This window comes from the organism of the source record quoted next, unplaced genomic scaffold, assembly GCF_019419815.1.
Source record: "Pyrus x bretschneideri cultivar Hongxiangsu unplaced genomic scaffold, Pyrus_bretschneideri_v1 Contig45, whole genome shotgun sequence".
NCBI lineage: Eukaryota > Viridiplantae > Streptophyta > Magnoliopsida > Rosales > Rosaceae > Pyrus > Pyrus x bretschneideri.
In genome coordinates, this window is record NW_025999779.1 from 2,615,756 (window position 1) to 2,635,721 (window position 19,966).

General features: G+C 35.7%; 2 protein-coding genes across 2 annotated transcripts; one reads left to right on the plus strand and one right to left on the minus strand.

Annotated features, from left to right (window-relative positions):
• Window positions 1–3,153: 3,153 nt before the first annotated feature.
• On the minus strand, window positions 3,154–4,458 carry LOC103934877 (ubiquitin-like protein 5). The gene is made up of 2 exons (XM_009344637.3): window positions 4,186–4,458; window positions 3,154–3,427 (listed from the first exon to the last, which is right to left on the minus strand). The coding sequence occupies exon 1, from the start codon at window positions 4,407–4,409 to the stop codon at window positions 4,188–4,190; it is 222 nt and encodes a 73-aa protein (XP_009342912.1). The 5' UTR covers window positions 4,410–4,458; the 3' UTR covers window positions 3,154–3,427; window positions 4,186–4,187.
• A 1,753-nt stretch (window positions 4,459–6,211) lies between these two features.
• Window positions 6,212–9,679, plus strand: LOC103934869 (CASP-like protein 5A1). The gene is made up of 3 exons (XM_009344626.3): window positions 6,212–6,649; window positions 6,774–6,906; window positions 9,022–9,679. Exons 1-3 carry the CDS (start codon window positions 6,435–6,437, stop codon window positions 9,211–9,213), a joined length of 540 nt encoding a protein of 179 aa, XP_009342901.2. The 5' UTR covers window positions 6,212–6,434; the 3' UTR covers window positions 9,214–9,679.
• Window positions 9,680–19,966: the final 10,287 nt, after the last annotated feature.

Sequence of the window (19,966 nt, forward strand, 5' to 3'; positions counted from 1 at the left end):
TAGGTGTGGAGGCATTTGTGGAGCCAAAAATAATCTCAAAAATCCACAAGGCAACACGTAGACGTTTACTCAAGAAAGACAAGATATTATCTCCTAATTAATATTTTGGAAATATTCTTTCCTTGTGCATCCTACGGATGACAAAACTTGACCAATGGGAAGCCACCATGTGTAGGGTACACACATGGCCGGCCACATCCCACTATTTATACCCTCATCTCATCAAATTTTGGTAAGCTTTTCGTTATACATAAAAAGGCAAACTAATGAAAAGAGTTTGAAAAGTTTTAGTTTTAATAAAAAATCATGTTATAAGTTTTGTTTAATGATTAGTACAAAGCCCATATTAAAACAGTCCAACTAAAAATAGCCCAACTATAATAAATTATGATTTGTCGATTTTACTCCTAACTTTTTTAGGTTGAGTTTCAAATTTTATCGTTAATCGAGTTCATCGTTGTTTTGCAGACCTTCTTCTTTTTCCTTGAAACAAAAATATAGATCCTCATGCTATTTAATTTATATTTTGTATTATTTCGTTGAAATGCAATATTATTGATAGTGGATTTGAGGTAATGTTTTTCAATTTTTCTTCGTCAGTGGAGTTCATCGTTTGTTTCTCCAGAAAATAAATTTGAGATCTGCATGCTATTCAATAACAACGATGGGTCACTGTTTCTGGATTTTAAGTAACATTGTTTTTGGAATCTAAGTCACTGTTTCTAGAGACATAGTTAGTTTTTCCAGAGACAATGTTAATTTTTCCAGAGACATTGTTTTTCCAGAGACAATGTTAGTCTTTCCAGAGAGAGTGCTAGTTTTTCCAGAGTTTTTCTAGAGACAGTGTTAGTTTTTTTCAGAGACAATGTAGTGTTAGTTTTTTCAAAGACAATGTTAATTTTTCCAGAGACAGTCTTAGTTTCTTCAGAGACAATGTTAGGTTTTTCCAGAGACAGTGTTAATTTTTCCAGAGATAATGTTAGTTTTTTTAGAAATAGTGTTAGTTTTTCCAGAAACAGTTACGGATTCAAAACATAACGGGTCACATTGTTTTCTAAAAAAGTGGCAAAAAAATCATACTATTTCCTAGAAATGTTTAACATTAACAGTGTTATGAAAGTTGAACGCCATGGTTGAAGTCACTTTTCTCTCTCTTTCTCGTCTACTTTTCTATTTTCCCTTTTTTTATTTTTTAATTTTTATTTTTTTTAATTTTTTGCAGATTTTGCAATTGGGGAAGGTGGTTCTATCACAGGTAGAAATATATTTTTCTTTCTAGTTTTATGGAGAAATGGGTGCAAGGAATTGAAATTTTTGGTTTTTTCCTGTTCCATGGAAAATGGATTCAGTTTGAGTGTCCTCTTCCTTGATTCAATTGCACAGTTCTTTCCTGTTCGTTTCTTTTTAATTGTACTTTTAAAGATTGGATTCAATAATTTGGGATTTTTTTTTTCTCAAAGTCTGGTTATTCTCCAAATTTGAATCTAATTTGGACAAGGAAATTCAAAAACTGATACATGCACCAAGAATGAAGGAAGAAAAACCCAGAAAACAAAACTCTGATCGACGCTCTACTTAGAGCTAACGTGATTTTTTTCCTTCATGAGAACAAACAAGTTTTAGACCTGCGCCTCCTTGTTGGGGTAATTTTGGAGACTTATTTTTGTTTCAGTTGGGCTCTGTAATTCAACTCATGTAGAATTGGAGGCCTCTGTTTTATGGTTAATTTTGAGGTGCTTTTGGTTAAAGAAAGCTATAGGGTGGTTTTTTTTATTAAATTAATCTTGGTCTAAGCCCTTTTCATTAAAGCTCTCTACATAAAACCCTAAACACTCACTCTATTTAGAGTTACCGACTTAGGCATCAGAGATCGTTTGACACCCCCTTCTCTCCACTCCTCGTGGGCGCTTTGGTCTTTGATCAAAAGTGTTGACTGTTTTGTAGATATTTTTTTGTCAAGACTGAAGACGGCGGCAAGTACCTACCACAGTGATGATTTTAACTATGTTTCTGAAATTGGATTTTTATTCTTTTCATTTCATGATAGTTGGAGAAGATTGGCTTTTTTCCCCCTCATATTCTTAAGAAGAAAGGAAAGAAACTATGAGGAAGAAGACCGCAACAGTAAAGTGAAAAGGAAAAGAAGAAAGAAGAGGAAAAAAATATGAACTGTGAGATCAATCTCATGGTGTATATTAATTAATAGAAAATATAATAATGAAAATTTTAAAATAAAAGAATGATAAAATATTATATTTAAAATTTACCATGAGACGAGTTTTGTCTGGATTGTAATGCCATCCAACAAAATTCAGTTGTAGGCCGAGCCCCACACAAGCTTTTCTCCTAACATTGAGAGACATAAGACGGTATGACAAGAATCTTGAAAATTTAAATTAATCTAACAGCAATCATTGGCAGGATCATGACCCTCGCCACAATAGGTGAGCAAAAATACACTCCAATTTTAATGGTTGATACTTATCTCCCTATAAATATGACATTAGAAGATGGAACAAGCCATGGAGTAGCATGGAGAGGAGAAGAAAACTCGATAAGGAATTCCAGCAGAAAAATCTTCCGCAACAAGAATTGTATAGCCAAATTGCAGTGCAATCTCCAAATTCAGTTTCGTCAAATTCCTCCGGCCACACCACAAATTCAGCAAACCCTTTTCCAAATTCCTCATCATCCTTGTGAAGAATTATCAAACACCACTTACATGAGCCAGTTCCTAACCACCAAAGTCAAACATCACGTACCATTACAAAAGTTCTTGTGGTATCCGTTTGATCAAGATCAAGCTTCTACGGCCTTAAATCAAACACACATTATGGTATTTCAGACACTTATTGAGATGGCATCAAAGGATTCATTCTTACAAAGAATTTACCCAAAGATTGCAACTCTATTCATTTGATAAAAACAATAATTATTATTTTGTATGCATATTCTCGTTCCATTGCTTTTCAGGAATTTTAGTGTTTATAGGTATGTTGAAGATAAAAGATGGATTACTCGTAGTCGTGAAAGAAACTTATCCACTCGAATCCCCAATTTAGTAGGATACTAAAGGAATGAGCTTCCTTCATGTCTAATCCCCTCCAAATTCCATCCAAATAAAAGATCACTCTTTTCTATAGATCCATCCCATCTTAAAGACCTGAGTAATATATATTATGATTCAACATATCACAGTCGCAAACCATCAATACTGAATACTGAGACTGAATGTGTGGCAACACAAATAACACAAATGTATATGCAGTTAATCCTTACATGTAGCCAAATAGTTTTAGGAAAAACATTAATCTGCATCATTCTACGGTTTGCAATGCATACAACCGGTTTTCAATACATACAGCCACTTCTTGTAGAGACCAAACGCCAATCCCACCACCAGCACATTGTAGTAAGGCCGGAACACCTGAAAACACACAGAAATTTCAATGTTTACATTCTGAAGCTGCCTCGTTGGTATGACAGAAATTATCTACCAATTAGCGTATGCACTTAGCGACAAACTACAAGTAATGTAATCAAATTTATAGATGATCCGCTGATTTCCAATCAGAAAAGTGCTAGCCAATCAAATGAACATCTAATTGATCTCTTAACCAAGTCCATCAATCAAGCCTACTGTAATTTTTCTGTTTAACTAACAAGTGATCACAACAAGAACCCCAATAAACCACAAAACATCCCTCTTTGGTCCTGTTAAAGTCTGCGTTTGTTTCATATAGGTAAAGGACTGGATGTGAAGGGCAAGTCATGTATAGAGGGTCAAACATCTAGTTGCCTTTGTTCTATTAGCTAAGAGTCGACCATAAACATGCACTACATTCAACGTCTTCACTACGTAACAGTTAAAATTCGACAAGGATATTAACTAATACAAGAAACCCTAGAAGTCAAAAGTTCAATTCATCCAACAAATCAAAAACCCTGAAAAAACAATCAAATTGCCCCAATTGAGTAAAAAATAACTATATCATGATAACAGATGAAATTGCAGACATTATATCCGAACATTCAGTCGAAATAATTGAAATTCAACAAGAAAATTAACCCATACAATAAACCCTAAAACTTAAAAACCCCAATTCACCTAACCAATCAAAAAACCCTAGAAAACAACATAATTGCCCCAAATATCTGAAATTGCAGAGAGATTTCAATCCGAACCTTCAGTTGTAATAGAGCTCGAGGCCCATGCCGTCGTGAATCTCATAGTCCTTGAGGGTGATGTGGTCCTTGTAGACGTTGTACCACTTCTGGATCCGAATCTTGTCGGAGCGGGTGCCCGTCTGAGCCGCCACCAGCTTCTTCAGGTCGCCGATGGTGTCATCCTCGTTGCACTTCACCTTCACCTTCTTCCCCAGACGGTCGTTCAGCACCACCTCGATCATCTTCGATTCTTGGAATTTCAATCGATTGCCCAAATGTTAAACCCTAACCGATCGCTCAGAGAGAAATTTGGGAGACTTTGAACACCGCGAATAACGAAAGGATTTTGATATATAGAGCGCTTACAGGGGCTTTATGGTCTTTTTGATTGGCTCGCCGACTAGAAAGTCTACGAGTTTTACCTTTCTTTTCAAGGATTTGGATCCTCTCCTGAGCTAATGGAGAGGATCCTCCTGACCTATCACTGTCGGCCGTTAGATTTTTATCCAACGGTTATAAAGAGAAAGATATTTTTAAATTATAATAATTGTAACCGTTAGATTTTTATCCAACGGTTCACAATGATGGGTTAGAAGGATCCTCTCCATTAGCTGAGGAGAGGATCCAAATCCCTTTTCAAAGCCATTTCTTTCTTTGGTTTCTTAATACTAAAATAATGTTGATCCTAATCTTTGTTCGTTGCGCGTCAAAATTTTACTTATGATCTTGACATGAACTTTCTCATAAAAATTTGGTTTTTCTAATATTATTTTGAATTATTTTGTTCTATTTTATCGATTTTTCTTTTTGTTTTACAATGTTATTTGGTAATCGGAAATTTATTTTCTAGATCATCATCATTCTTTCAAAGTATTAACTAAATTTAAAATCGTTTGATCATCTAATGATTATCGAATAAGTAGACATATTGTATTTCTTACTTAAACACTAAAATTTTGATAATGTTAAGGGCTAGTTTGGTATTATTGTGTTTTTTATAAAAAAATGTTTCTGCTGTACTATGAGAATAAGCAGCTGTAAAATAAAGTTATTGAGTATTTGGTAAATTTTTTTGTAAAAGTGTTTTGACAAAAAAATAGTGTTTGAGCATTTAGTAAACTTTTATATAAATTGTTGTGAATATGTTAAATAACTAAAAAGGATATGATATATAATGTGATATAATAATTGTCAAAGAGAATAATGTAAGGGCATAATTTTGTAAAATATGTAGGGATATACTTGTCTTTTGAAAATTTTATTAAATGGCATTGACTACTATGCTTTGAAAAAAATGTACTTTTCTTAGAAGCATAGTAGTCCATGTTTTTGCTTTTCTATACTTTTCTACTGTTACTTACGGCATATTTTTTTATTAAAAAAAAATACATTTTTTCTCTGTTTTATCAAACACATTTGATGTCTCAGATTTTTTAATAAGCCGTTTTTTTTTTTTCAAGCACCATAATTTCAAACTAGCCCTAAGTCAAATAATCAAACTCAATGTTGATCATCAAGAAACATTGCAAGATTGTATTAGACAATGATTGTATTAGAATAGAACCAATCTAAAACACCTTCTACAAAATAAGCATGGCTAAACTCGTATTACTTAAATCCGTTTTAACTTTACTCTTGAGCTATACAATGATTATTTAGGGCAAATGAAGACTTAGTTTTGGTTGAAAAACCATATGCGTTCTCTTTTACTAAGCACTAATTTCCCCAATTACAGTTCTTGATTTTAGCTACATTAGTAAGAATGAAGAACGAAGTCATATTCAAATAACCAATCATGCCAATTCTTAAACCCCCCAATCCTAAACCAAACTCCTACTGTTATTATGTCTATAAGTCTCGAATTTGTATTCTGTAGTCCATTTTTTGACCTTCTAAATAATCTTCATCGTTCGCGTTATTAAAATTAATCTTCACCGTGCATTTCTTCGGAACTTTTAACAAAAATTTCTACAAGTCTACTAAAAAAGAAGCGTAGTGCTCGACCAAAATGCTGTACAAGGAAGCATATTCCAAATTTCCAAAAGCAAAGGGTGCCCCAAAAACACATAAACAAGTGTTAAGCCACCAGGCAGCAGCACGCCGCTGATGACTAATGACTGATGTGAAAGAAAGCAGACAAACAAAACTCCCATCAATTCCAACCATTTCTAATTCCCATCTTCTTCCTCCCCGATTCTGACTTGATGGTTTCATCGAGATCGCTTTTGTCTCTGTAGAGTGGGTGTGCAGAGAGATTTTATAGAGCTATGTACGTGAGCCGCCCGTTGGTCCATCCGGTGGAGGCCCCGCCCACGACTGACGTGGCGGCCCAGAACGCCCTCAGAGTGAGGATGAAGGACGTCCAAGGCATGCCTGGCACCCCCGGTGGGTTCGCCCTGCGTCTCTGCCAGCTCTGCTTCGCCGCAATCTCTCTCTCCGTCATGGCCACCACCTCCGATTTTCCCACCGTCACCGCCTTCTGGTAATGCTGGGTTCGTGATTTTTGCAATTTTTACATGTTTATTGAGATGGGTTTTGGTTAAAGTTTAAGTCTTTGATGATTTTTGTGTTTGTAATTGGGTTTGGCTTTGCTGGGTGAAATGTAGCTACCTTGTTGCTGCTGTTAGCTTGCAATGTGTGTGGAGTTTGTCAATGGCGATTGTTGATTTGTATGCTCTTTTGGTGAAGCGGAGTTTGCGCAATTGCAAGGCTGTGTGTTTCTTCACCATTGGAGATGGGGTAAGATATGAATTTAACCCTTCAAGTCTTGTTGCATTACTTCTGTTGATTAGCCACTAACTAGTAGAATTTGAGTGTTTAAATCATTGGCAAAATCTGTAGCTAGCACTTAACTGAATGTGACACCGATAGATTCCCCAAACTTGATAGGGGTGCATATTATCACAGGAGCTCCCTGTGGATACTGACCTGCAAAAGTTGATTTGTGGTTAATGCTTTATCTAATTTCACATAGGATTTGAAATTTGGGTGGGCTGGATTTTAAGCTAATTTTTTTCTTACCTCGACGGAAATCCTTGTTGAAATTTTGGCACAATATCAGTTGTTTTCATGCGTTTTCGAAGTTACAAACCTAATAAGATTTTGAAGAAAATACACGGATATGGGTGCATTTTATTAATAAACAAAAACAAATACACCTAGTCAGGGGGACGTAGTTAGCCGTACCCCTCAGAATGCATACATATACATAAACAAACCAAAATGATAAAAAGATAACCAACTGAAAAACAAAAAGATAACAATACAACAAACAAAAGTGCAGTATTTAAATGTTGACGTCCTCGTCTTCAAAGCATCAAAATCATCAGTCACACACAAGTTTAGTAACCAAACTAGAGCAACAACACACCACCAGACTAACCTAGTGATAAATACAGAGCCAGTAGGAATGTCTCTGTGCCTGAATGCTTTTGACTTTTCTGTTTCCTCTCTAAAAATGGGCAGGATCAAAGCCATACTAACCTATACTGACCAATGTAACAACATCACGCCACAATAACTTATACTTTTTTTTTTTTTTTTGCCTAGCATAAGGGGCTGGGCCAGTCTCGTGGCTGGTTCTGTCCCTGGTGAAATAGAAAAGCAGTGATCTGTCCATTCAAATGTTAACTAGCTGCTTTGTTCGTATGTGATTACCCAATTATTTATATACCATTGCTTCGATAGTAGAATTTGTTATTCCAGGGATGCATGAAACACACCATGGGACAACAGATTGAATATAACTTGGACACTACTAATGTACGACATTACACACATAAACTAAAGACTCCAATGCTGTCACCATAACTTCTCCACTACATGAAGAATGACAGCTGAGCTATCTACATTTTCTGTCATTGGTTGAGAGGAGCGGCTGCCACTCAAATGAAGCTAAACAGATCACTGACTGAATTTAACAGTAGACCGGCACTGCATGGTCAATTATTTGCATCACCCATGCGCTTTGTTCAGGTGCCATAGTTGCCGCTCTAGATTATTCTTTGGTAGTTGATAGTGTTACCATCCATTGTCTATTACTACAGAAAAACACCACTTCATCCAAGACCACCGACTGAATAAATTTCTATTAGTTGACTGTCTGATGTTGTGATCTCTTGAATAATCAGGCATCATAGTAGCCATACCTGGTACTTTTCACCTTTCTTGACCACATGTTATAATTCTAGCTGTGGAACTTCTTGATACCACCCGAGCTTAATCTCAGACAAGTTTCACAGTCTCAGCTTGTGGCATGAACACTAGAAACTTTGTGGTTTGTCGATCCCTAACTGCCTCGCTCTGATACCAGAATTTTTAACAAAAACATGGTGAGTCAACAAATTTAGAGACATAACACGCTTCAAATGCACCACTACAATACACACAAGAAACGAAACTTATCCAGGCGCACTCATATTAATGCACATACCTTTCTTTCACTCACCTATTGTGGTGTTTGTGGTAATGTACCACTGGTCAGACCTAACTGGTAAACCACTCTATCCTCAGTATACATATTTTGTGTGTTGTTTTAGGCAAATTTTAAACTAAGTCTTATTAAATGGCCATCTCACCCTTGCCACACTTTAACATTGATAGATGACTAGATGTCCCTTCGGGTTTTGCCACTTGAGATGTTACCTTCATTTCTATGCAGATAACTTAGTATTTCTGTTTTTTATTCATTCATTAACAAGATGCTTTGTTAATATGTACTTGTGCGTGCAAATATCCATTTTTTGAAAGTTGAAAAGTGAATTTGCTGCATCAGAGGGGCATTAAGTCCCGCTGTTCGAGACCTAAATCAGTCATCACAAGCTTACAGATATACAAGTGTTTCTTTTTGTGCAGATCACATCCACTCTTACATTTGCTGCTGCATGTGCTTCTGCTGGAATCACTGTCCTCATTGCCAATGATCTTAACAAATGTGGTTTTAACCATTGCAAAAGGTTTGAGACTGCCACAGCTATGGCTTTTATCAGTTGGTTTGCTGTGTCACCAACTTTTCTTTTAAACTTTTGGTCACTGGCTTCACGGTAAAATATGGCTGGGGAGGAATATTCATGAGTGATCAGAGCCTTCTCATTCCCAACTGTTGGCTTCTTTGGTGCGAAGAGATCTCTGCCACAGCTATGGCTGTTCTTCTACAGGTTATTATGGTTTCCCTTGTTGTGTATATAGAAACATTTTGGCAGAGTTTTATTGAAATGACAATAACTTTAGGGGTGTGCTATCCACACATCTTTTTTTTACTTCTTACACACCTTTTGTTAATTTCTATCTGTTGATCTTTTTCAATTCATCCTGATCCGACGGTCAAAAATTAGAAGGGTGTGTGAGAAGTAAAAAAGGGTGTGTGGATATCACACTCCTAACTTTAACATGGAGATGTGTATCAGATTTTGTTTTTGTTATGAAATCTTTTTCTGCATTGTCAACCGGTTTCTTGCAATGTATTATACTATTGTATGATTTCTAAAAGCCTATAAAACGTACAATTCTTTCACTCATGACCTAGCAAGTACCTGAGAGATACAAAATGCTGTTTGTGTGATCTCTTCATGTTAAACTTGCTTTAAAACTTCCTAGGGCTCTATGTATGCACCTGAAAGCAACTTTAGAAAAACTGCAGGCAACTGTTGGTACCGAATCGAGATGCCCTAGTACATTCCACGATAAACGATGCTAATATACTCTTTTCTTCGTTCCCGCTTCTTTTCCTCATCTTTTGATGCCTGGGAAAGGAAGAGAAGGGCTCTAGGTTGCATAAAAGTTTCCTGAGAACTATTTGGTGAAAGTTTTGCGGATAATCATGTAATTAGCTAAAGCTTCTACGACCGGTGTTGAAAACTGGATTAACAGTTAGTGTTTTCTCAGTTTTTCTCATGGAATTAAGGGTTGAAATGCAACAGGTGAGATGGAAGACAAGTTGGCAAAATACAACCATTAGCTTTCGTTTCAATTGATAAAGTAATCATAATTTGTGAATTGCATGTTGAAGCCGAATTTTTATGGTTTATGGAAGAGTTAAAACACTTACCAAAAAGAAAAGATATATATACTTAGAAAAATGCATCTTCGCCACAAGTTACAATTATATTTCTTGAACAGCATACCCCACGTCTTTCTTATTCATCAACCGTCGGCCGTAAGATTTTCTCATTGCACAACTTAAATCATAGGCATCAAAATATGATATATATGTATGGCCTTAATGTACTTTTAAGAATAATTTAGGACATGGAGTTAGTTATTGACCTAAAGAACGCTTCCATAAAGCAAGGGAAATTGGTTTCAGCATGGAATTCATCGACTATAATTACTTTATCCTTTTGAAACCATCGATTATATATTGCCAATCGACTTGTCTTCTTTCACACCGATGGCATTTCAACCCTCAAATCCATAAAAAAAACCATTTCCTTTGTCATTTTTCAACATTAATCATACATTCTTTAACTGATTACATGATTATCCGCATCAAAACTCTCAATAAAGTAGTTCTTAAAAAACTCTAACAGAATGGGAATATACGTTATCTATGAGAAAGAGCAGAGGAAAGGGATTTACCCCTTCATGTTATTTTCTTCAAGTGCCGTAGTTACTGCTCTCGTAGTTGATATTGTTATCATCCTAAACCCTAAACCTATAACAAAACTAACTTACCCTGAACGCGGATATTAGGCCTAGCAAACAAGTTGTGTTTGTCGTGTTTCGTATCATTTTTGTGTAACATCTATTATCTTAATGGGTCGTGTCGTGTCACACCCGTTATCTTAATAGGTCGAGTCACTTTACGCAACAGATAAAATGTCCCGTTAAGAAAATACTTTTTTTTCTTAAATTTGCACATTCCACATTGTCACATAAATATTACTTCAAAACATAAAAACACATTTGTCGTTAAGTGCTACATCTACACTCCAAAATAAGAGCCTAATAAAAAAGCACCAATACACTAGTAGTCTACTGCAAAATATCAAATGTGCAAGGATATGCAAAATGAAGGAGTTTTTCTTTTTAAGGTTGTGAAGCCTTTATCACAAGTTAAAACCTTGCCAACGAAACTCAAAGCTTGCATTTTATTCCCTTTACAAAATCCTTCATTTTTTATTGATCATCATGGGAAAATTGTATTGGAACTTTGGCTTGATCTATTGTCGTCAAAAGTTATGTCGATAATGTTTTCAATAAGGTTTTCCACATTAGAACTCTCTTCCGTATAAACTAAGCGTAGAAAAACCAAACATTATAAATCATTCAAATTATGAGAAGTTTACCAAAATACTTATGAAAAATAAAATAAAACAATAGTATTATCCCATTCCCATATAAAAATATATTACCTCATTTTCCAAATTTTCTAAATTTAATTTAATATATATATATATATATAATTATTATAATTTTTTAGAGGTATAAAATTATTAAATTAATATTTTGCTTATCGTGTATCGGGTTACTCACGTATGTACCTTGACCAACCTGTTATCTTAACACTTTTATCGGGTTACCTGATAACGACCCGATTCGTTATCATGTCGACCTGATAACTTGTTAATTTTTGTGTCGTTTTCGTGTCAGGTTAATAGACCGTGTCAGAAATTGCCAAGCCTAGCAAATATACCCCTCTCTTTCATTTCCTCCGCTCTCTCTCACAAATAATGTATATCTCTGTTGTAGGAAAATTTCTTTAGAACTACTTCAGTGAGAATTTTGATGCAAATAATCATGTAATCAGTTCAAGCGTCTATGATTAGTGCTGAAAAATGACAAATGGTGGTTAGTCCTTGTTTAGGAATTGAGGATTGAAAAACATATTGTGCGAAAGAAGACAAGTCGATTGGCAAAATACAGTTAGTAGCTTTTCTTTCAAAAGGATAAAGTAATAACAATACTAGGAATTCCACGTTGAAACCGATTTTCCATGGTTTATGGAAGCATTTTTTAGGTTAAGGACCAAATAATTATGCTTTCATTTCCTAAATTATTCTTAAAAAAAAAAGTACATTATGGTCATACATACACTGTTCTAAAAATCTTCGCCTAACATCGCTTACGTCCCGTTTACGTGTTAGGCGGCTAGTCATCGTCCCGATTAATGCCTAGGTCTTTGAAAATTAAGAAAGGATGCCTAGATCTGTTAAGGCATCCACCTAGTCCGCTTAAGCACCCGCGTAGCCCGCCCAAACCCAACTAGACACCTGCCTAGGTCGCGACCCGCTTAGACAGAAAATAGATAACTTTCATATTACATTTTATTTTTTTTCAATAAATTGTAAGAGACTTGTCGCATACTTACATGAACACACATTATATCCTTGTTCCCTATGTTTTCATTATGTTCCAATACTTCATAATATAATGTCATTTTATTTTATAGTTTATGATGAAATTATATATATTTGAAGTGTAAGAAACATTTATTTATACAAAATATAATAGATTTACTTAAATTCATCTAGTCCGCCTAGGCACTAGGCCCCAGCTAGCTGCCTGACTAGCGCTAAGCGTTTTTTAGAACCTTGCATACATATATATTAGATTTTGACACCGTACATTAAGTTGTGCAATGAGAAAATCTCGTGGGTGGCGGTTGATGAATAAGAACAACGTACGTTAACTTGTTCAAGAAATATAATTATAACCAGTAACGGACTGCTTTTTTCTAAGAAGATGTATATCTTTTCTTTTTGGTAAGTGTTTAACTCTTACGTTGGCCTATATCTCAACTTCCGTGTGTGATAAGCACGAGATTAACATTCAAAAGTGTAAGAGAGAAGAAACGGCAAGCCAGATAACGGTATCTCCTCCTTTTAACGAGTGGCGGCTTAGAGCTACAAGGTTTAAGAAACCCATGACTAACTTGCTCTTTGAGCACCTTGACCATTGCTATATATAGGTTTCAACCTTTGCTGTTTTCTTGAACAATTTGTCCCAAATAGAGAGGGGTTGGAGAGACCATGTCTAATAAGGAAGTTGAGGAGGAAAGAAGGCTATATAAGTGTGCAAGGACATATGAAAAAATAGTAAAACAGGTAGAGTATGCAATGTATCTTAAATCCTTAATCTAAATTTAACCTTGTTAGTAAATCAGCATTAGTCAGATAATTACCTGCTTCGGGCATCCTTTCTTCTTTTTTTCTTTGGAAAGATGGGTTTGTTCCATTTTTAATTATACATACTAGACTGAAGTTTTGATTTCGATTAATCTTCTGTTTAATCTCTGTTTTACAGTGTGATGAGCTGATTGGGATGATGGACACCAGGAGCAAACTACCTAAGCGACGAAAGGTATCTTCCATAAGATCTCTTGGCTAATTTCTATTAGTTTATCTTCTAAATTTTAGTTATGTGCATGCTAATATGCAATGCGATTAAGTTCTTGTTCATCTTTGGTTTCATGCATGACAGAATTCTACAACTGCTCCTGCCCCAGCAAGTCAACAGCAGGACAATGAAGTGTTAGTGCAGACAATAACAAGATTTCTCCATGACCTGAGAACTAACCCTGCAGAACCCGAGAGCTCCACAACCCCCGGAGATAGAAACTAGTTCTCTTCATGTAGGGAATGATTGCAGCAGACTAGCAGAGAAGCAATTATCTTTAGTCATAATAAGTGGCTAATTACTAAGTGTGAATGCTTGACTATCTAGTACAGCATGGCTAAACATGTAACGGCTACACATTTCTTGGAAGTGCCTCAGATTTTATAGTTGTTCCCGACAAAACTCTTTATCCAGTTTTTATTTTTCAGATGTCTTAAAAAAAAAAAAAAAAAAACAAATGGGAAAACTACCATTAGTATATAACAATAATAGAACTTTGAAATAAAGTCATATGAAGTCACGAACAGACACCCAAACCTCCAGAATTTCACATCTTCAATTAAAGCAGTCGTTACCCACATACCTCAGTTTCCCAGAAAGCAGCATGAATTAAGAACTGTAAGGGGGGCACATGCATCTCGTCCAAAAATGTCTTTGACTGTTTAAATAGCCAATGAAGGTAAAAACTTTCAAACTGGAGTGCATATGGGATGTGTTTCGTGGTTGAGAACATATGGATTGGATTGTACAAAACAAAAAATGCTGTGAATTTGATTATGCCGTACTTACTAACCTATTGGCCGCTGCACTTCAGCTTCTCAGCCTCAAGTTCCTGTTTCAAGGCTTCTATCTTGTTTTAAAACTTGTCGTTACGAGTGATTGTGAATTCTTTTTAAAATTTGCACTTCTACACTAATTATTATGAACTTTTATTAATTCTGCACTCAAATAATAAACACTATTCATTAGGGTTTGGAGGGTTTGAAAAAAACTATACGACGATGTAACCATCGTCTAAGCGTAGATGATGCAATCATGAGCATTTGTATATTCTTTTCACATTTTTCACACTTTTACATTATTTTTATGAATTTTTATTTATTTTGAATCCTCCTATAAACACGTTGTTCAAGAGGGTTTGTAGGATTTAAAAATTCAAACGATGACGTACCCACCATCATCATCGTCATCAAAGCATAAAAGATGAGACCGCGAGCGTTTGCATTTTTTTTTTTACAATTTCCAAACTTGTAAATTGTATTAGATTTTGGTATTATTAATGTGCTTTGAAATTATTTAATCTCACATGTGCTTTGAAATTTTTTAATCTCACTTATGTGAGATTAAATACTATGGCTATTGTAGTAAGGTTTTTTAGTAATTTAAAATTATCAAACTAATTTTTTTTCTTATAGAGTTGAAATGGGTTATCCACGAGTAAACTTGTTAAGAGTCCATTATTAAGAGTTCTTAACGTGTGATCGATAACGATCCGATTAGTTATCGTGTTGACTCAAACTCGTTATTTTTGTATCGTTTCAGATCGCGTTAACAGATCGTGTAGCCATCATAGCTAATCTATCATGTTAACCATTTATATCTTTCTAAATCATTTGCTCTGATTGGCTGAGTTTAGGGTAGGGTCTTGGTTGGCCCCCTATTTTCAACCATTACAGTTGGCGTCGACCAGCTTGGCGATACAAACGGACACGAAGAAGAACGCAGGCAGCGGAGCGGAAATGCAAAAGAGTGGAGCAAAGATTCCCGATCTACTCCAAACATTTTTCCCTTCAAAATCTGGTACTCTGCAGACATTTCAGCTCACAAATCTCAGAAACCCACCACGATTTCACAATCAAATACCTCATAAACTCATGTGTGCTATCCCCAGCTCCAACCTAGACAAGAAGCTTTTATGCCCTTTTTTTAGGTTGGACTGTTGGATACGGAATCCTCGTAGTAGGCTAGACCAACATCCAGCCGAGAGACAAGTCTATTAATCTCACACAAAAATAGAGATATAGGAGATTTAAACACTTACAACTTAGTAACATGCACTTCATCACAATTATAATTATATTTCTTAAACAACTTAAAGGTACGTCATTTTTATTCGTCAATCAGTGTCCATGTGATTTTCTCATTGCACATTTTAATGTACAATGTCAAAATTTAATATTTATGTATGGGCTTAATGTACTTCTTTTTAAAATAATTTAAGAGATTTAAGTATAATTATTTGTTCCTTGACCTAAAAATACTTCCATAAACCATGGAAATTGGTTTCAATATGGAATTCATGAACTATGATTACTTTATCCTTTGAAACAAAAGCCACTAATTGTATTTTGCCAATTGGCTTGTCTTCTTTCACACTTGCTGCATTTCAACCCTTAATTTTATGGTAAAATAAAAACAACCCTTTTGTAATTTTTCAAAATAGATACTTTACTGACTACATAATTATTCGCATCACAACTGTTAATAAAGTAGGTCTAAAGAAACTTTCACTGCAATGAAAATATATATTATCTTTGAGAAAAAACAGAGGAAAGGACAAAAAGGGGTACATACACACCCTTCATTTTACGTTCAGGTGCAATAGTACTGCTCTCGTAGTTTATAGTGTTATCATCCTAAACCCAAAGCCCTACAACTAAAATAACTTACCCGTACACCCCTGTTCTCACCTATATAGATAATATCGTTTGTTTAAGACAAAAAAAAAAAAAAAATTATGCTTCCATCTCCTAAATTATGCTTAGAAAAATTACGTTATGCCCATACACATATATTAGATTTCGACATCATACGTTAAGTTGTGTAATGTAAAAATCTCATGAGCGACGGTTGAATAAGAATAACGTACGTTAAGTTGTTCAAGAAATATAATTATAACAAGTAACAAAGTGCAATTTTCTAAGAAGATGTATATCTTTTCTTTTTGGCAAGTGTTTAACTCTTACGTTAGCCTATATCTCAACTTCCGTGTGTGATTAGCACGAGATTAGCATTCCAAAGTATAAGAGAGATGAAACACGGGCCTCATAATGGTATCTTCTCCCTTTTTGCGAGCGGTGGCGTAGATCAATAGTCAAGACAGTTGGTAACGGCGGTGTAAGGTTTAAGCAACCACGACTAACTTGCTCTTTGAGCACCTTGACCATTACTATATATAGGTTTCAACCCTTGCTGTTTTCTTGAACAATTTGTCCCGAAGAGAGAAGGGTCTGAGATACTATGTCTAATAAGGAAGTTGAGGAGGAAAACAGGTACAGTATGCAATGTATCTTAAAGCCTTAATCTAAATTTAACCTTGTTTGTAAATCGGTATTAGTCAGATAATTACCGTTTCGAGCATCCTTTCTTCTTTTTTGGAACGACGGGTCTGTTCCATTTTTATACATACTAGACCTAAGTTTTGGTTACGATTAATCTTCGGTTTAATCTCTGTTCTTCAGTTTGATGAGCTGGTTGAGATGATGGACACTGGGGGGTGGGGGCAATCTGCCTAAGCGACAAAAGGTACCATCCGTAAGATCTCTTGGCTAATTTCTATTAGCTTATCTTCTAAATCTTACTTGATCATGTGCATGCTAATGCGCAATGCGATTAAGTTCCTGTCCCAGAAAGTCAACAGGAGGACAATGAAGTGTTAATGCAGAAAATAACAAGATTTCTCCATGACCTGAGAACTAACCCTGCAGAACCCGAGAGCTCCACAACCCCCGGAGATCGAAACTCGTTCGCTTCATGTATGGAAAGATTGCAGCAGACTAGCAGAGAAGCAATTATCTTAAGTAGTAACCGTATTTAGTGGTAATAAGTGGCTAATTACTTTATGAGAATGCTTGACTATCTAGTACAGCATGGTAAACATGTAATAGCTACACATTTCTTGGAAGGGCATCAGATAGACAAAACTGTTTATCCAGTTTTTATTTTTTATAAAACTTTAACAAAAAAACAAATGGGAAAATTACCATTATTATATAACAATAATAGAACTTTGAAATAAAGCCATACGAGGTTACGAACAGACACTCGGCCATCCAGAATTTCACATCTTTCAATTAAATGATTTACACGCTTTATGAAATCGAGGAGATCTATTACAACAAGGAATTTTACAATAAATAGAAATTGGTACATTCAAGGTTGAACAATTTACATTGGCTCCTGATCATGAAGATAAGTAGGTGCAAAACAGAAAAAATTATTGTATATTTAGTAGAAGAAAAGCAGTCATTCCCCAAATACCTCAGTTTCCCGGAAAGCAGCATGAATTAAGAGCTGTAAGGGGGCACATGCATCACGTTCAAAAATATGTCTTTGATGGTTTAAGTAACCAATGAAGCTAAAAGTAAAAACCTTCAAACTGGAGTGCTTATGGGGTGTTTCGTGGTTGAGAGCTTACGGATTGGAGTTGGACAAAATGAAAAAAATGCGGTGAATTTGGTTATGCTGAATCTTTTGACTCTTGATGATACCTATTGACGTAACCTATTGAACGCTGCACTTCAGCTTCTCAGCCTCAAGTTCGTGTTTCAAGGCTTCCATCATGTTTTAAAATTTCTCGTTACGAGTGATTGTATATTAGTTTTACATTTTTCACACTTCTAAACTAATTATTATGAATTTTTATTAATTTTGCACTCAAACAATAAACACTATTCATGAGGGTTTTGGTGTCACATCCTGACCCAGGCTCTACCACATCCTAGGCTCGACTCCGCTGTAGCACAATATTGTCCGCTTTGGGCCCCAATCACACCCTCACGGTTTTGTTTTTAGAAACTCACACGAGAACTTCCCAGTGGATCGCCCGTCTTGGGAATGCTCTCACCCGAACTCGCTTAACTTTAGAGTTCCAATGGAATCCGAAATCAATGAGTCCCCAAAAGGCCTTGTGCTATAGGGAGCGGAGCATGTACATATAAGGCATAGATGATCCTCTCCCCTGGGTGATGTGGGATCTAACAATTCACCCCCCTTAGGGGCCCGATGTCCTCGTCGGCACACTTCTGGCTAGGGATTGGCTCTGATACCAAATTGTCACATCCCGACCCAGGCTCCACCACATCCCGGGCTCGACTCCACCGGAGCACGATATTATCTGCTTTAGGCCCCAACCACGCCCTCACGGTTTTGTCTCTAGAAACTCACATGAGAACTTCCCAGTAGGTCACCCATCTTGGAATGCTCTCGTCCGAACTCACTTAACTTTGGAGTTCTGATGGAATCCGAAGCTAGTGAGTCCCCAAAAAAGCCTCGTGCTATAGGGAGGGGAGCATGTACATATAAGGCATAGAGGATCCTCTCCCCTAGGCGATGTGGGATCTAACATTTGGAGTGTTTTAAAAATCTAAACAATGACTGTAATTGTCGTCTAAGTGTCGATGATGCAATTGCGTATTCTTTTCAAGAGGGTTAGTAGGGTTTTAAAAATCCAAACAACAATGTACCCATCTTCAAAGAGTAGAGGATGCAATCACGAGTGTTACATATTTTTGTACATTTTCCACACTTATAAATTAATTATTATGAATTTTGTAGTGTGCTTTAGTATTTTTAAATTTTGGTACTTTTAATGTGCTTTGAAATTTTTTAATCTTACTTATGTGAGATTAAATACTATGACTATTATAGTAGTTTTTTTTAGTAGTTTAAATTATCAAACTAACTTTTTTTTTTCTTATAGAGTTTAAACAGGGTTACCCATGTGTAAACCTATTAAGAACGAGTTCTTAACGTGTGACCCGATAACGATGCGATTAGTTAAAATGTTGTCCCGAAACAATTATGTTCGTGTCCTTTCAGTAGGGCTGGAAATTTTTCTCAAAAATCTCAAACCAAACCAAAAAAATTCTGATACCATACCAAAAAATTCCCAAACTGATATACCAAAATTTTTGGGATCTATACTGAACAAATCCCGAACCTTTCGGTACGGAAATCGGGATTACATATTCAATGGTTCGGGAATCCTGAACCGAACCGAAAAATATATTTGGTTGCATGCATGTTGAATGTTGAATTTAAGTAGTTTGATAATAGACTATATTAGAAATAGAAGTAGAAATTGAGTAGTTTGGAACTTTGGAACATAGGATGAATGAATTGGTATTTCAATTGGTATGAAATTTCAAATTGGTATAAGGTAAAAAGCTTAAATATCAATTAATATGAAATTGCGGAATAAAATTTTAGGCCCTAAGCCCAAATATTAGCTAGGCCAAAAACCCAAAACCGAAAATCCAATCCCGATCCATCTCCAAATACCGAAAAATATTTCGAGAATACCGAAATTTTGGTTTGGGATTGATCTTCAAATTCCTGTCCCAAAATTTTTTGATTTGGGATTCAGAATCCCATTTTCGATTTGGGATCCCATACCTAACCACCCCTAAGTTTAACAGATTGTGTAAGAAATTACCAAGTCTATTAATCTCACACAAATATA

Excerpts from the sequence above, each read along its gene's own strand:
- LOC103934877 (XM_009344637.3), bottom strand. The coding sequence starts at position 4,409 with ATGATCGAGGTGGTGCTGAACGACCGTCTGGGGAAGAAGGTGAAGGTG.
- LOC103934869 (XM_009344626.3), top strand. The coding sequence starts at position 6,435 with ATGTACGTGAGCCGCCCGTTGGTCCATCCGGTGGAGGCCCCGCCCACG. Across the intron at positions 6,650-6,773 it reads CCCACCGTCACCGCCTTCTG|CTACCTTGTTGCTGCTGTTA; the intron begins GTAATGCTGGGT and ends GGTGAAATGTAG. Across the intron at positions 6,907-9,021 it reads TCTTCACCATTGGAGATGGG|ATCACATCCACTCTTACATT; the intron begins GTAAGATATGAA and ends CTTTTTGTGCAG.